Raw genomic sequence first — 16,966 nt, 5'->3', positions numbered from 1 at the left:
GTATTTATATGTAGTATATAATTGTATATTAATATTATAATATCAACTATCTTAGTACCCATAACACAAGCTACTCTGTATGCTTACTTTGGGGCTAGATAGTGATGTGTATTGTTTAAGTATATTTATTATATTATTATTAAAATTTTTAAATAATTAAAATTTAAAACAATTAAAATTTAACTGATTTTTCTGTACTTGGTGTGGTACGAGGTTTTTTGACCTCGTACTAGAACAATCAGTGTTGCGATACGAGGTTAATCGACCTCGTACCTCTTGAAGACGTGATAGTTACCTACGAGGTCAATTGACCTCGTCCCGTAGTGAACGTGCTTAATGAAATGAATGATACTGTGCAGCTCTTCGCTGGGCACGTCGCCAACGCTGGGCTCGTCCTGCGGCTCCGTGCCGCAGTCGCTGCCGGTGTTCCACCACCCCAGCCACGGCCTGCTCCGCGAGAACCACTTCACGCAGCAGGCGTACCACAAGTACTACTCCAGGTGTCTGAAAGGTACGTCTGAAGGTAACCGCAGGCAGACTGGCAGCGTGACGGTGTCTTCGCCGCCTAACAAACAACTGAGCTCAAGTCATCAAATACCCTATTATTTATACCAACACTGATAGCTTCCCTCTACAATAACATAAATTATGAATGTTAATACCACCTGTAATCGAAAAACTTGTAACAATACTTTCATTAAGCCAATTCTTTAACCAGATCGTTATTTTTACATCATATTATCATCACCTGGGTTCCCTGGGCCGACGTTGTATTGGTCCGTGGGCATTCCCCTTTTACCTCTTTACAGTAGGGGAGCCAAAGAGGGGATTTTTGCAGTTCCTCGAGCGCGGCAGTTGAACATAAGAGCACTTTGGGACCCCAACGTCCGTCGGCTCTTCGAACTATGTGCCCCGCCCATTGCCACTTCAGCTTCGCAACTCGTTGAGCTATGTCGGCGACTTTGGTTCTTCTGCGGATCTCCTCATTTCTGATTCGATCACGCAGAGACACTCCTAACATAGTTAGCGACCAAGTCAACCACCAAGAGCAACCACTCACAGTTAGTGAGATATAAATAATATCCTGTATTTGTTTCCCACAGAGCGCAAGAAGCTGGGCATCGGTCAGTCTCAGGAGATGAACACTCTGTTCCGGTTCTGGTCGTTCTTCCTCCGGGACCACTTCAACAGGAACATGTACAACGAGTTCAGGTGAGTGCACCGTGTTCGAAAGGCGAGTAAATCCTACTTCCTACTAATTCACGGTGTATTGTATATGTCCATTGTTTGACGGTGTATTGTATAACCTTTGTTCGACATTGGTTTTCTTATTATTGTAATCCACTTCTGAGTCTGCTAAAAGTGTAGATTTGAACCATTCTCCTCTGTATTACAGGACGCTGGCCAACGAAGACGCGGCGGCAGGGTTCCGCTACGGGCTGGAGTGCCTGTTCCGCTTCTACTCCTACGGCCTGGAGAGGAAGTTCCGCCCCGAGCTCTACCAGCACTTCCAGCAGGAGACGCTCGCTGATTACGAGAAGGGTGAGCTGTTCATAGATACTAGACGTAGCCTCGGACCAATTAGATGTGGACCTGACTCGCTAGACGTTACCCCTCTGTCGAGGAGTGGAAGTTCCGCCCCGAGCTGTACCAGCACTTCCAGCAGGAGACGCTCGCTGATTACGAGAAGGGTGAGCTGTTCATAGATAACTAGACGTAGCCTCGGACCAATTAGATGTGGACCTGACTCGCTAGACGTTACCCCTCTGTCGAGGAGTGGAAGTTCCGCCCCGAGCTGTACCAGCACTTCCAGCAGGAGACGCTCGCTGATTACGAGAAGGGTGAGCTGTTCATAGATAACTAGACGTAGCCTCGGACCAATTAGATGTGGACCTGACTCGCTAGACGTTACCCCTCTGTCGAGGAGTGGAAGTTCCGCCCCGAGCTGTACCAGCACTTCCAGCAGGAGACGCTCGCTGATTACGAGAAGGGTGAGCTGTTCATAGATAACTAGACGTAGCCTCGGACCAATTAGATGTGGACCTGACTCGCTAGACGATACCTCTGTCGAGAAGTGGAAGCCCCGAGCTCTACCAGCACTTCCAGCAGGAGACGCTCGCTGATTACGAGAAGGGTGAGCTATTCATTGATAACTAGACGTAGCCTCGGACCAGTTAGATGTGGACCTGACTCGCTAGACGATACTCCTCTGTCAAGGAGAGGAAGTTCCGCCCCGAGCTCTACCAGCACTTCCAGCAGGAGACGCTCGCTGATTACGAGAAGGGTGAGCTGTTCGTAGATAACTAGACGTAGCCTCGGACCAATTAGATGTGGACCTGACTCGCTAGACGATACTCCTCTGTCAAGGAGAGGAAGTTCCGCCCCGAGCTCTACCAGCACTTCCAGCAGGCGACGCTCGCTGATTACGAGAAGGGTGAGCTGTTCATAGATACTAGACGTAGCCTCGGACCAATTAGATGTGGACCTGACTCGCTAGACGATACTCCTCTGTCAAGGAGAGGAAGTTCCGCCCCGAGCTGTACCAGCACTTCCAGCAGGAGACGCTCGCTGACTACGAGAAGGGTGAGCTGTTCGTAGATAACTAGACTTAGCCTCGGACCAATTGGATATGGACCTGACTCGCTAGACGTTACCCCTCTGTCAATGTATAAGATCAACGATCTAACGCGTTTATATCTATAGTATTGTTACGGAGATCTTTATTACCAGAGACTATAAGGTTCATAATCACTCATCCATATCAAGATGCTTATAACTGAAATTTGATAAGAGGGATATGTTAGAGGTAGGGTAGGATAGCGGAAGGGCAGTGGCGTGCATGAGGTTTTTAACTAGTATGCACTATATGTAATAAATTGAAAAATTACTTGTCCAACTATGTATCCTGTGGTCCAAAATAAGTTTGTATCGAGTCCTTAAGGGCAATGCTTTTTTGCATCTATGAAATGCACGCCACTGGGGAAGGGGTATGGTAGAGTAAATATAAAAGCAATATTTAAAAAGAATCGATTCCTTCAACATCGATAGTAAAAAATAATGTTTAAAAACTATAACCCGACTACGTAAAAAGGGGTCTAAAAAGAACGAAACAAGAAAATATTTCAGATTGAAATAGATAAATGCATAAGAACAAAAATGTTCACGGTAGAGCCGTGCCTTCTGAAAATTCTTTTACCACTAGAAAGCCATGTTATTTGTGAGTGACATTAAATCTGTGTTATGTATTGGATAGAAGCAGGCGTTACTTTGCGGAAGTTCATCATGATTATATAATGATTTATTTATTTTGCTATCATCCGCGAAAATTCGGCGAACCCATGCGACAACGTCACCCAGGTCCGACAAAATACTCTCTCTCTACGTACGTTTCACCCCGAAACCGGAGCATCCTCAGGAGATGTTGACTCTACATATTGCAAAGACTTTGCAATTGCACGTTGTAGAGTCAACATCTCCTGAGGATGCTCCGGTTTCGGGGTGAAACGTACGTAGAGAGTATTTTGTCGGACCTGGGTGACGTTGTCGCATGGGTTCGCCGAATTTTCGCGGATGATAGCAAAATAAATAAATCATTATATAAACTGTGTTATGCTTTTGCAGGTCAGCTATATGGAATTGAGAAGTTCTGGGCGTTCCTCAAATATTACAAGCACGCAGCGGCGCTGCAGGTGGAGCCGAAGTTGCAGGCGCACCTCGCCAACTTCAAGAGTATCGAAGACTTCAGGGTTTTGGAGGTTAGTAATTTTTTTTTTAAATTCTACTTTGTACAAGTTAGCCCTTGACTACAATCTCACCTGATGGCAAGTGATGATGCAGGTGGATTTACAAAACGGAGGTCCTGGGTTCGATTCCCCGCTGGGCCGTTTGAGGTTTTCTTAATTGGTCCCGGTCTGGCTGGTGGGAGGCTTCGGCTGTGGCTAGTTACCACCCTACCGGCAAAGACGTACCGCCAAGCGATTTAGCGGTACGATGTCGTGTAGAAACCGAAAGGGGTGTGGATTATCATCCTCCTCCTAACAAGCCCGCTTCCATCTTAGACTGCATCATCACTTACCATAAGGTTAGATTTTAGTCAAGGGGTAATTTGTAAATAATAATAATATTAAAATTTAATTTTGATTTTTATATTCTTTTGCATTTACAGCCTCAGCTAAACGAGATGCTGGCCTCGCAAGGCCCGACTGGCCCGGGCCGCGGGCCCCACGCCAGGCCTTACGACAGACACAGATCGGTGTCAGAGAGCGAGCGGACACAACAGGCGTATAGGAACAACTTCACGTGAGTCCTTCAGTTATTGACACGTGCGCTGCGGTACGAGGTCAATTGACCTCGTAAGTGCAACATATCCAAGCGTTACGAGGTCAATTGACCTCGTAAGCTCAGCATATCCAATAGTTACGAGGTCAATTGACCTCGTGCCACACTGCATAAAGTTTAGTATGAGGTCAAAAAACCTCGTAACGCACCAGAGTAAAGTACTGAAAAGTATACGTTGTTTTATATAAAAAATAAATCGGCGTCTACCACCTTTGTAACTTAGGGGTATGAAAAATACATAAGAATTTTATTCTCGGACTTAACAATTATGCATTTATTTGTATTATCTATACTTATAATAAATCTGTAGAGAGGTCTATTCTATACATGAAATATATTTCCGAAATAACTATCAGGGGGTGTTTAGTGATCGATACTGATGCCAAAAATGCAATCAGTGAAATTTTTGTTGGTCTGTCTGTATGTTCGTTATAGATACAAAAACTACTCGACGGATTTTAACTTGGTACAATTATTCTTCATACTCCTGGGCAGGTTATACTTTTCATCACGCTACGATCAATAGGAGCAGAGCAGTGAAGGGAAATGTTGGGGAAACGGGAGAAGTTACTCCATTTTTACAGCGATACTACTGTAAGGGCTGGATTAAAGAGGTCTAAGAAAGGACGAAAGTCGCGGGCGTCTGCTAGTTAACTAATATTATTTGAACGCAGGCAGGCAATCGTGGCGCAGTGGTGTGCGCGGTGGATTTACAAGACGGAGGTCCTGGGTTCGATCTCCGGCTGGGCCGATTGAGGTTTTTTAATTGGTCCAGGTCTGGCTGGTGGGACACTTCAGCCATGGCTAGTTACCACCCTACCGACAAAGACGTACCGCCAAGCGACTTAGCGTTCCGGTACGATATCGTGTAGAAACCGAAAGAAGTGTGGATTTCATCCTACTCCTAACAAGTTAGCCCGCTTTCATCTTAGATTGCATCATCACTTACCATCAGGTGAGATTTTAGTCGAGGGCTAACTTGTAGAGAATAAAAAAAATGAAAAAAAAGTGCGAAGACCTAGGGGTTCGCGAAACCCACATCGAGAAACCCTGTCTTATATGAAATGCTTATCCACAGTCGCCCCAGCGGCAATCCCGGCAACACCAACAACCGTGGACGCGCGGGCTCCTGCGGCTCGCAGAGCGTCATAGCCAACTCGCGGCCCAGACGTAAGTACATATTGTGACGGGTAGTAGCGACAGTGATTGTACCATTATTTTGTGGTAGAGCAAACACATCGAGCAGGTCCCAGGACTTGTGACCTTGGGGGTAGGTTTAAAAGATCCTTTCAGAATGCATAAACACTCACTTTTCCTGTCCGACTTGTTCTCCATGCCTAACATGCATAACATTATTGCACAAAATTACTAACGCGACTGGCAGCGTGACGGCGTCTACGCTGCCTAACAAACAACTGAGCTCAAGTCATCAAATACCCTTTTATTTATACCAACATTGATACTTCTCCTCCACAATAACATAAACAATTTATTTATTTACTTAAACTGTACTCGAGAAGACATTACAGTTGCCCAATTCGTCTTCCCGTGCTATAAATATACATTATACATTATAATTTTATATAATTATTAACAAAATTACAGATGAGACACAATTTACAAATTACAACAAAAATAACAATTCAACAAATTGATAATGAATGTTAATACCACTTGTGATCGAGGAAAGTTAGTATCACCGTCTGTGAGTCGCCCCGACATTAATTAGTCCAATACAAGAAACCCGTCAACAATTTGAACTTAACAAGACTATTAAAAGTGACCTCAATCTAATTCACACATTAGCAAAAAATAAAAAAAAAAATATGTAAAAATTTGAACATTCTCGTTAATTCTGTTTCGTAAGTATGAAGTCATTGTTTTGTATACAGGATGTTTTAAAATAATCGATTTTTGAAAGTTTGTTACAATCGTAACTCTTTGAATTGTATTTTGTTTTTTTTTTTTTTTAGTTATACTAATGGATGATACACATTGGGTATTATTATATTGGATTTCCGTTTAAGACGAAGGATACTACACGGTCATATATTAAAGTAACTGCCGCCCTAACCTTGATAACCATATTTTTTTATCATTGTTTTAGTAATTTTATATGTAAAATAACGCAATGAAACAAATAGTAAAATTAATTTATATGATGTATTTTTACTAGCTGTATTATTTTTATAAGATGTATTTTTACCAAATGTGTTTTTTACAATATGTATTTTCTTACTTAATGTATTTTTACAAGAATTGTTTACTCAATTTTCTAAATGATATATTTTTTAATTCATGCATTTTTTCCATGATGTATTTTTAGTGGATGTATGACGTATGTATGTACAAGATGTATTTTCTTATGATGTATTTTTACAAAATGTGTTTTTTACTCATTGTATTTTTTCCATGATGCATTTTTACATGGTGTATTTTTACAAGATATATTTTTTACTCAATGTATTTTTTTCGTGATGTGTTTTTGCCATGATGTATTTTTACAAGATATATTTTTTCCATGATTTATTTTTTACATGATATATTTTTTTTGCAGCGAAACAGCAGAAAACGAAAGCCGACGCGGCCCCAACCGAACTGACGACGCCAGTGGCTACAAAGACACAATAGACGCAATATATAAAAAAAAAAAAAAAACAAATCCCAAGAAACAAACACTTGTACATAAATATATAAAAAACAAACAGACTATCTCTGTGCATGTGGTTAAATTACTTAAAAACGAATAAAAAAAAATGGTGAGAAAAGAAAAAAAAGTGCATTTTATATATAATTACTATTATAAATATAAATAAATAAATAAAATATCCTACAGCGTATATGAAGAAAAAAAAAATTATAAACTTATGAAACAATTTGTGGAAGTGTGGTGCAGTTTTAAAGTGTGTGATATAGTTATCTTAGTGTGACCTGTTTTGTGACCGGTCAGCGACCGGTCTGCGACCGGTTTGCGGCCAATGCGTGACCGGTCGGCGGACGGTTTTGTGACCGGATGCCGCGTGGCTGTGACCGGTCGCCGGTTTTGGGATGTGCCGCCGCCCGGATTGCTGGCTTTGTTCATATGTGAAGCCTAGGTGAGATATTACATGTCATTTTGTTTAATACTAACAAATACCGCGCGCGTAGTTCCGGTTCCCGTGGAAATACGGAGATAAAATATAGACTGACTGGTGGGAGGCTTGGGCCGTGGCTAGTCAAAGACGTACAGCCAAGCTATTTAATAACATAACACGGCTTTGGGTGTGATTAGTTACCACTCTCCGGCAAAGACGTTTAGCGTTCCGATACGATGTCGTGTAGTAACCGAAGGGAGTGTGGATTTTCATCCTCCTCCTAACAAGTTAGCCCGCTTCCATCTTAGACTGTATCATCACTTACCATCAGGTGAGATTGTCGTCAAAGGCAAACTTGTAAAGAATAAAAAAAAGACAATGAAATAGTTTTCTATTGGTGATCGAATTATTAAAATCGGTTCAAAAAATCCGGAGATTCTTTTGAAATAATATTCATTCTCTCCCAAGAAATGCAACACTATTATAGGAAGCTAGCGGACGCCTGCGACTTCGTCCGCGTGAAACTCGATGTAACCTTTCAACTACCTCTACCCTACCCCTACCTTACCCCTACCCTACCGTGGAAATCGGTTCGTGCGTTCTGGAGTTATAACGTCAGGAAGGAAAACCCGACTTATTTTTATATAGTAGATAATAGCTGGTTGATGACGTTTTCAATGCAGTAGTCGGGATGACGTTTTCAATGCAGTAGTCGGGATGACGTTTTCAATGCAGTAGTCGGGATGACGTTTTCAATACAGTAGTCGGGATGACGTTTGCTGGCAATCGTCATGTCATAGTTGCTATAGGGCGCCATCTTGATACAATTCAAAAAGTTGTGTTTTAATTTTATTTATTTCTTTTTATTTATTTTTACTTACTCACTTATTTAGATTTATAGATAATATCCTTGTATTTTTTTTAATTTTAATGATACAGGGTACAAGAGTGGACCTGAAATGGACCATCTCCTTTAACTTTTATAAGTTTGTTAAAATTATACTCATTGCAAAACTATGTGAATTACAAATGTAATGGTCTCGAGCCGTCAGCATCCAGCAGGGCTCTATGCAACCCGCTTAATGACCTCTGACCACCTAAACCTAGGGGGTCGACCAACACTGGCGTTGCCTTTTCAGCACCTTATTAATTAGGTTAAATAAAAAATAATTGTTTGTTTTTTCTTTGTTCCAGCTTGCATGCATCGACAATAAGCAATGAAATGCTATGCAGTTATAAGCGTTCACGAATAATTTAGCCTAAGCAAAATATATGTATGTAACACCACTATGTTATGTTACATATATCACATATATATATTATATAACTTTAAAAATAACATAACACTAATGTAATATGTATTCATAATATATATTTTTGACATGTAAAATAAACTACATTGTAAAACCATTCACTTGTAACAAAATAGTGACACAATTTTAGCCTAAAAAAATATATTCCCGAGTTTCGAGTTAGGTTTCATTTGATTTGTAAATTATTATCGTGAAACGACTTCCAATTATTGTAATAGATTTTGCCATTTCTTGTTTTTTCTTTTGTGAAATTGGTAGATTTTTATTTTACATCTGGCAACTCTTCATTGTGTGTGGTAGAATCAGTTGTTTCTGTAAAAATTACACTTATATAAAGATATCAAGCAAAATTAAGTGGCAAAATGTTTATCTCTTTATCTTATCACAATTGTGAAACACTATTTTTTTATTTATTTTTCCATATCTCACATGATTTTGATAAATAATTTTTTTGTTTGGTTTGAACAATTTACGGATTAGCTAAATCTTCCCAGATATATAGAATCTGTAGCAGTTACAATTAAGACAATTTGTAACATTATAATAATTTGAAATTGTGATGTCATTTGTATTATTTAACATCTACAAAGTTGATTTTTTATTTTTTTCGTTTATATGAAGTTGTTTCACGCATAACCTCTCTCGGAGCTCTGGTGTTGTATGAATAAAATACTTAATTGGTAAGGTTTGTTTAGATAGTGCTTTTTGGTAGAAATTTAAGGTAATAAAGTGGCAACACTGTATACAATCGAGTCATAGCCGAAAGCTTATTTCGTATTTTTTTTCATGTTGGCAATTTACATTAGTGGAGACCATGAACTAGGGCTGTGAAAGCAGTTAGTTTAAAAAAAAAACACTAGGTAGGACTATTGGATTTGGGGTACAAATCTGTTAAAAAATAAGACTAGATAGGTAATTTTAATGTTTTGGCACGTTCTAAGTTAAATCTCTAAGGCATTTAAACTTAAATTTTGCATATTTTTCAGATAATGTACATTGATAATTTGAAAGCTTGTTTCTCCTCTATGGAATGTTCAAAACTAAAAATCTCGTATAAATAAAAGTAATAAAAGTCTATAAGATTCCTCATTAGTAGAGAATAGTTAAAAAAAAACAACATATAGATTTTATATAATTTCATAGTTTGATGTAATTTTTTATTTGCTAAGTGCTTAAATATCAGGATTACGTTTTAATATATGAAATATGTTGCCAAAATAAATTAATATTGTTAAGTAAAGTGCATTCAACTCTAAAAAAATACGAAATAACTAGTACACTCTAAAATCAGTGTGTAGTTTACATTATTTTTTTTTTGGTTTATTGAAAAATAACACTGTTTCAAATAATTGTGGGCACTTATTTTTTTGTAACTGGTTTGGGCACTTATTTTGAATTTAAAAAAAAAACATAGAATGTTGAAAAATTATTACATTATTGAGAAATATTGCGTGCTTATAGATCTATACTTTCTAAGTAAAATTAATGTCATAAAAACTTTTCACTTTTCTTGTGGGTCTTATTCACTGGGTTAGATTATTCGTCTGTCAGTAGAATTGGCTAGTGCAAACTGTAATATGTTATAAAGTGTTGTCTCTTACTGACTACACACTGATTGAGCTGTCGATACATGTACAGTGTACATCTGGCTCTTTCATTTAATTGGAATTGTAGTACCTTCAAAGACGTGTGGATCTCGAGGATTTTTTTATAAAAAAAAATTATAGTATGAAAAAATTAAAATTAAAAATTGTACATTTGTTAATAAATTAATACATCTGCTTTCTGAAAACTGAAATTCGTATTCTGTACTATGAAGTTACTAGTCATTAGAAATTATGACATGCAAAAATGTTTGTGGATATCATCAGACTGCCAAGATTAAGCAGTTAAATTAAACTGAAAAAATATTAATTAATTATTATGAACTATTAAGAATAAAATTAAAACATTTTTGTTTGTCAGGTGACCAAGACACTGTTCTTATTATTTTTGTTATCACCATTTTATAATGCTGTCGGTCAAATCAAAACGTTTGATTATTACCATGTTTAATTATATAAGTAAATGAAATTATAGAATATGAATTTCAGTTTAATTAAAAAAATAGTGAAATTGTTAAATAAAATCACTTCGTTTAGGCGTTGAAACGTCGCAAAGACTGGCTCTAGTATGCATATTTTGTAGAAAAATTGTAAAAAGTTGACCTTTCCTTTTGGGTAGCACTATGTAATTTTTGTGCATGTAAAATTGTTTTAATGGTGTATTTTGACTGCGTACTTCGGACTTCGCTTATTGATTATTATTATTCAAGTTTTATCACTCAGAGCACGTATTTACTTACCAACAGTATTTCAGATTGCAGTTTGTGGCTTGAAATCGATCAAAGGACATATTCTTTTAGTGGTTAACAAATATTTTTTACAAAAATGTAATAAATAAAGATAACAGTTCGAACATAAACAGATTTTGAAGTCATAACATATGGGAGAACGAGCGACTCCATTGTTTGATTAACTGCTCCTACATTCAATAACCGCCAATTTGTTATTTTTTTTTAACTGGCGTCAAGGTTTTGGATTCCTGCCTCAAGCCTCAAAAGATTATCTTGTCTTAAAAGTACTCAATGAAATGTGATAAGATTTTAATAAATCTAACAATAATGTAAGTCCGCTTTTCAATACTGCCACTTATTATAGTCAATGTATGATTATGATGACACAACCGATCACACAAATTTACTATTTTTTTTTATTGATTGAAACTAATATGGCCATTCATTTGATTACACGGTAGACAGTGAAATATTTTGCAAAGTTTCTTCGCATTATTATTTCAAAAATGCCTTTAAATATGAAATTTTCTAAATGTTGTTTGATCATAACACATACCTAATCTATTTTTTAGTTTAAAAAAATGATGACTAACGATCGCTTGGTTGGTACTGGACCCTTTGAGATTAGCATTAATGAAATGCTCAATGGAGATTTGTTGCTGCGTTTGCCTCTATTATACAAAATACGTGTACACCGCTGTCGCAATTATTTGGGCTGCCAGAAATATTTTCAATGAATATATATTTAGATGTGGATTTGAAAAAATTGGTCGCTAGGCTTGTCTTATAGATATTTCAATTTATAAGTAAGCCTACTTCAAATAAATTAATTTTGAAATTTGCAACTGCTCTCGCCTTTTCTACCTACTGCTTATAAAGACACCGAGCTAGGTTTGAATGGCTTCGGCAGGATTTGCGACAGTTAGGTCCATATTTGTTTCAATCAAAAATACCCATATAACATGTCACTTATTTTCTTAGATTTAATAATTTAAATATAAATCCGGCATTTGACTAGACGATTAGCAAAAAATATTCGTATTTAGTGCATTTTGAAATTTTACGAGCATAAATATATTATGGTATGAACAAAATTGATATGAATATAAGTTTTAGTTGATATGTTTCATTTTATTTCATTGAGGTATTAGTGTAGTTTAATTATGTAATGTATATCATATACATTGTACATCAAATTGGCATAGATCCTTAATGAAAGAGCATGTTAACATAATTAATTACCTAATTTTTAATAATCTGCCCATTCATATTGAAATAGAGGAAATATATAAAATAAACTTAAATTCAGATTAGTTACACTAGAAGAAAACTTAAATAGATCTCTTTTGCATTATTTATTGATATTCAAAAATTTGTTTAATATACATAGTGGCCCCCAAGAATGAAATTGACAGTAAAATACATTTGGACACATATACTGGCCACCCACATGTATTTGTGGGCACTTAGGTTTGCACATGTCAAATATGTTTGGGCATTTATTTATGCAAGCTTATAATATTCTTATAACAAAACAGTAATACAAAATTATTTTAATTTTGACCTTTGAATTTTTTCACTTAAAACTGTCTTGAGAAATTTTGATGTCACTAACTTTAGGAAAAGTCGTCACATAAACAATAATATTATGTGTACTAACGTGTAAAAAATACCGTATATAATATAACAAAATAAATGTGTATTAAAAAAAACATAAATTCTCAAAATATACTAAATATGAAGACTACCTTTTATTTCTATTTTTATTTTTTTTCTCTATTTCGTTGTAACTATATAAATATATAATAATATAAAAAAAAAACACTAACTTGCTCAATACAATCGTTAAACTGTATTTGTATTGTGGACGAGATTGAGGTTGCGGGCGCAGTGGATGATTAAATTATTCGAATTAAATCCAAAAAAAAATTAAGCTAAAATTAGTTGACTTCAGACAACCGTTGTGAGTCTCGCCTGTGAGTTACAGGGGTGCAGTTTAAGGAGAGAGTAAGGTAACAGAAATGCATAGTAACAGAAGGGAGCTAGAGAGGTAACAGAGCAAAGAGCACAGGTGGGGGCTCATTTATCTGGTTTGTCTATAATTATTATCACTATTTAGTAGTAGACAATATAGCCTCCCAATTAAGTGTAAACTCAAAAATATATAAAAAAAAATGAATTTTTTTACAAACATTGTTACTACGTATAGATCTTGAATCATCGAATTAGAATTATGGAATTAAATGTTGTTCTTTTTCCCGCCAAAAGTATTGTAATTGTTTTTATGATACATGTAAATCGCTAAACTCAACTGAATCTATAATATAGGTATAAAATAAATTATCAGACTACAAACAGTGCTATCACTTGTCACATGAATCATGAAAAGTTGATTGTTCTTCCAAATAAATTATTATTTGTCTAGAAGTATAAACATTTGATTAGGAGCGCCCCAATTATTTTTTTATTCCGTATGTTAATGTAAAAAATTTGTTACTGCAACATTTGAGGTTCTTTTTTTATTGTTCTGGTCATTGACATATGCGCTTTTTGGAATTTCAGTTTTGGGTGACTAAATTCACCACCTTTTGAGTGTCTAATAGCTTAGTTATAATTTTTGTCTTTGTCAAACTATTTTTCACCTATCAGAGGATGGTAAAACTGACCCTAAAGGTTCTTCTTTGCCCTATACTTGCATAAAGATATGTGAATTTTCGGTTGATATTGTAAAAGTTAAAATCTATGAATATGATTTTATTGGTTGATTTATAAATAATAAACAAACAAATAAGTTACATTAATGTAGATAAATAAAAATTTTGATTAAAACTACTATAATTACAATTTTTTTGGCGGGGAAAATATGTGGAGAATATAGATATGGAGATATTTTTTTTCGATTTGATTTGGATGATTTGATTTTCGCAAAAAGCAGTTCTTAATTTGTATATTGCATTAAATATAAAAAAGAGAGTTAATAAGGTGTGTTTCTTCTTTTTAATTTTTTCTAGTTTGTAAGTACGATTTTTTTGAAATAATCGGGTATGTAGCGCGGATATCGATATCGGGGTATATACACAAAAAAGAAATTAGTTATAAATTATAACTTCAAATGAACTACTAAATTGAATTTTGAAAAAGCTTATTCTATCTACATCCAAATGCATAATAAGCTTTATTTTTAATAACGAAAGAGCAATAATTTAGCACGTAAAATGGACTGTTTCATTTAAAATATATCTTAGCATAGAGACATTATGAAAACCTCTATCAATGTTGCCATATTCGCGCCACATACATGTTTCTACTATTTGGTAACTTTAGGAAATAAAATTTTAATATAATTATTGTACGTCTGCACTTCGCTTAGGTCGCTTCTAATAATGAATTTATTATAAAGCATAGTTCCTAATATTTTATTGTTATAAAAAAAAACTCATAACACACAAAATATTTTTGTCTTATTATTACAATGACACAGAAATTGTAGGTATAGTTTTTGCAATTAGTGTTTAAAGATATGTAAGAGTAGGATAAAGTGAATTATTTCGGATAAATCACACATGCAGCTCTAGCACCATATTTTTGTAACTGAGAAAAACATAATAAGTTGTGATTGGGTAAGACTAAGTTTGGTAAGGTAAAGGTATTTTTAGTAAACTTGTATTTTAGTTCAATATATAGGTTTATTAACTATGAAATTGTCAGGAAGTTGAAGAATTACTTTCAAAATTTGGTGCTAGATATTGCAGTAAATATGGGTAGTTGGTATCCTTGGTAATTTTAGAGGAAGTTTTCTGAAGTGCGTCATTCTAGTTAAGAAAGTAAAATATAAATATATCGCTATAATTCTCACGTACGTATGTACGGGACATTATTGTCTTATATTTCCTTTCATGGCATTGCCCAATGAATGTTATGCTCTTTAGAAAACGGCCTAAGTCATTTTTTATTTAACAATATGATTTAACGATTTCTGTGTCGCAAAATTTCTTTTCTACCCGCTGCCTTAGACGAACAATTATCAAAATTAAGTGTTAAAATGGACTGATTTCCATTTTTGGCACAAGAAGTTACGGTGTATGTAAAATATTTTTACTTAACACCTTAACATATTCTTCTTCTTTCTAGTATACTCTATGAAGAAGAAGACGTGACGTTTAAATGAAGAATGATTGAAAATCATTCTCAACGCTAGATGTCCTCGTCTTGCTTTCATTCATAGTTGGAATGTGTTGAGATGCTAGGTAAAAATTTTTAGTTATAAGCATTCAAAATTAAGACGAAAAATCAAAAACATATCAAACTAAACGGAAATGGAACTCAATTGTGAAGTTTGCCAAGCTGCTTTGATCCAATTTCTGTATTGTCAAATAGCCAATAATTTAAACTCACTGTTATTATTATTTTTATTCATAATATCGCGGTAAATTGTTCGTCTAGCACGGAAATATACTCAGACCGTCCCTTCTTAAGTGTAGTCTTTAATTTAATAAGGGTGGGCTTAGTTTTGAGGAAGCGATCGAGATGCGAAAGATGATTTCAAGTTTTTAAACGTATTATAGATTATTATTTTTTTAATTTTCGAATTCAGAAAAAAATGTGTTCGAAAAATTTAGGCTGTTTGTGATTTTAAAAAAATGGGTAGTATTTTTATTTCATCGAAACTGCGTAGGTATTATTGATATTTGCGATGAGCTTTTTTGGGCCAAAAATTTTTATTTTTAAAGATGATGCGTTTAAAAACTTAAAGGCGCGACGTTATGATGTGTTTTTTGTTAAGTTTTTTTAAGTTAAATAATTTTGTCAGTTGTTGCAATTTTTTTCGTAAGAACGCCAAAGGAGATGACATTGTGCTAAAATGAACATGCATAAATCATTTAGATTTATCGTATAAATGAAAAATGATACAAAAAAATATAATTCTTGCTATTAATGTTAAGTGCTGTATAAATTTAATGAAAAAAATTAGCAAAACATTTGCGTACCTTCCAGTGTCTAATTTTTGTTAGTCCCCATATTTTTTTGGTTTATTGAAAACTGCAAAAAAAAAAATTAAAAAATTGGTTGTTGTAATATAGGCGAGCGTAGAATTGTTTAATAGTGTTAGGTGTATTTGATGAGTTAATAAAATTAAGAAAAAAAACATTTTTTAAGGATGCTTGGCAGCGTCGGTCGAGGCGACACGCCCGCCCGTTGTGAAATATTTGGTGTAATTTTTTCTTAAATTTTCACAATTTTCAATTTGAACGGGTTCGTCATAAAAATTCCGATGCAACTACCCCCGATTGACGCTATTTAAGGCTGTAAGTTATACATTATATACATATTATTATATTGATAAATAAATTAATAATAAAAAGGATGTGTTTTATTTTATTTATTACTGCTTAAATAAGCCTGTTTTAACATTGTTTTATCCACTTTAATACATTCATTGATAGTCAGGAAAAGAAATGCCTGAAGTATAAAGTACTTCTAAATAAAGGCTTCGAATATGTTAAAGGATGACAAAAAAAAAACACTTCTAAAATAAATTGAAAAGTGGTGACTAAAAATTTACTGCACTGTTTGTGCTTCTAAAATACTAATTGCGAACAACTTTGTCATTTTTTGTAATTGAAATATTTCTACTTACTGACAAAGTGCTGTCAAAATAAATTTTTAAAACTTTTTTTTTCATTAGCCTAATAGACTTGCTGTATAATATTGCTTTTCTTTTCAAATTTTACTGTTGGAGTAATATTTAATTGGAAGTATAATTTAAATATGAAATATTAAAAATAAATTACAAATAAAAATTAAAAACTACCAAATGGGTACTTTTCTTTAGCTGGCAACATTGAATAATATATAGATGTCGCCACTTTAAATTCATAAAATGGCTGCCGACTACGTTGGTTGTA

The 16,966-nt window shown here is 35.0% G+C and overlaps 1 protein-coding gene across 5 annotated transcripts in view; it reads left to right on the top strand.

Annotated features, from left to right (window-relative positions):
• The window catches only part of LOC112054185 (la-related protein 1), a 93,919-nt gene extending 77,494 nt beyond the window's left edge, over positions 1-16,425 (top strand). For all 5 annotated transcript variants that reach the window (XM_052890410.1, XM_052890411.1, XM_052890409.1 and 2 more), the window contains 8 exons: positions 360-511; positions 1,104-1,212; positions 1,397-1,542; positions 3,622-3,755; positions 4,166-4,299; positions 5,417-5,508; positions 6,896-7,433; positions 8,607-16,425. In XM_052890410.1, the coding sequence (XP_052746370.1) occupies positions 360-511; positions 1,104-1,212; positions 1,397-1,542; positions 3,622-3,755; positions 4,166-4,299; positions 5,417-5,508; positions 6,896-6,969 (841 nt within the window). In that variant the 3' untranslated portion in view covers positions 6,970-7,433; positions 8,607-16,425. The remainder of the gene's footprint in view (positions 1-359; positions 512-1,103; positions 1,213-1,396; positions 1,543-3,621; positions 3,756-4,165; positions 4,300-5,416; positions 5,509-6,895; positions 7,434-8,606) is intronic.
• The last annotated feature ends 541 nt before the right edge of the window (positions 16,426-16,966 follow it).

The sequence above is a fragment of the Bicyclus anynana genome, chromosome 27, assembly GCF_947172395.1.
Source record: "Bicyclus anynana chromosome 27, ilBicAnyn1.1, whole genome shotgun sequence".
NCBI lineage: Eukaryota > Metazoa > Arthropoda > Insecta > Lepidoptera > Nymphalidae > Bicyclus > Bicyclus anynana.
Note: the sequence above shows the minus strand (reverse complement) of the source record. Positions and strands in the feature narration are given on the sequence as shown.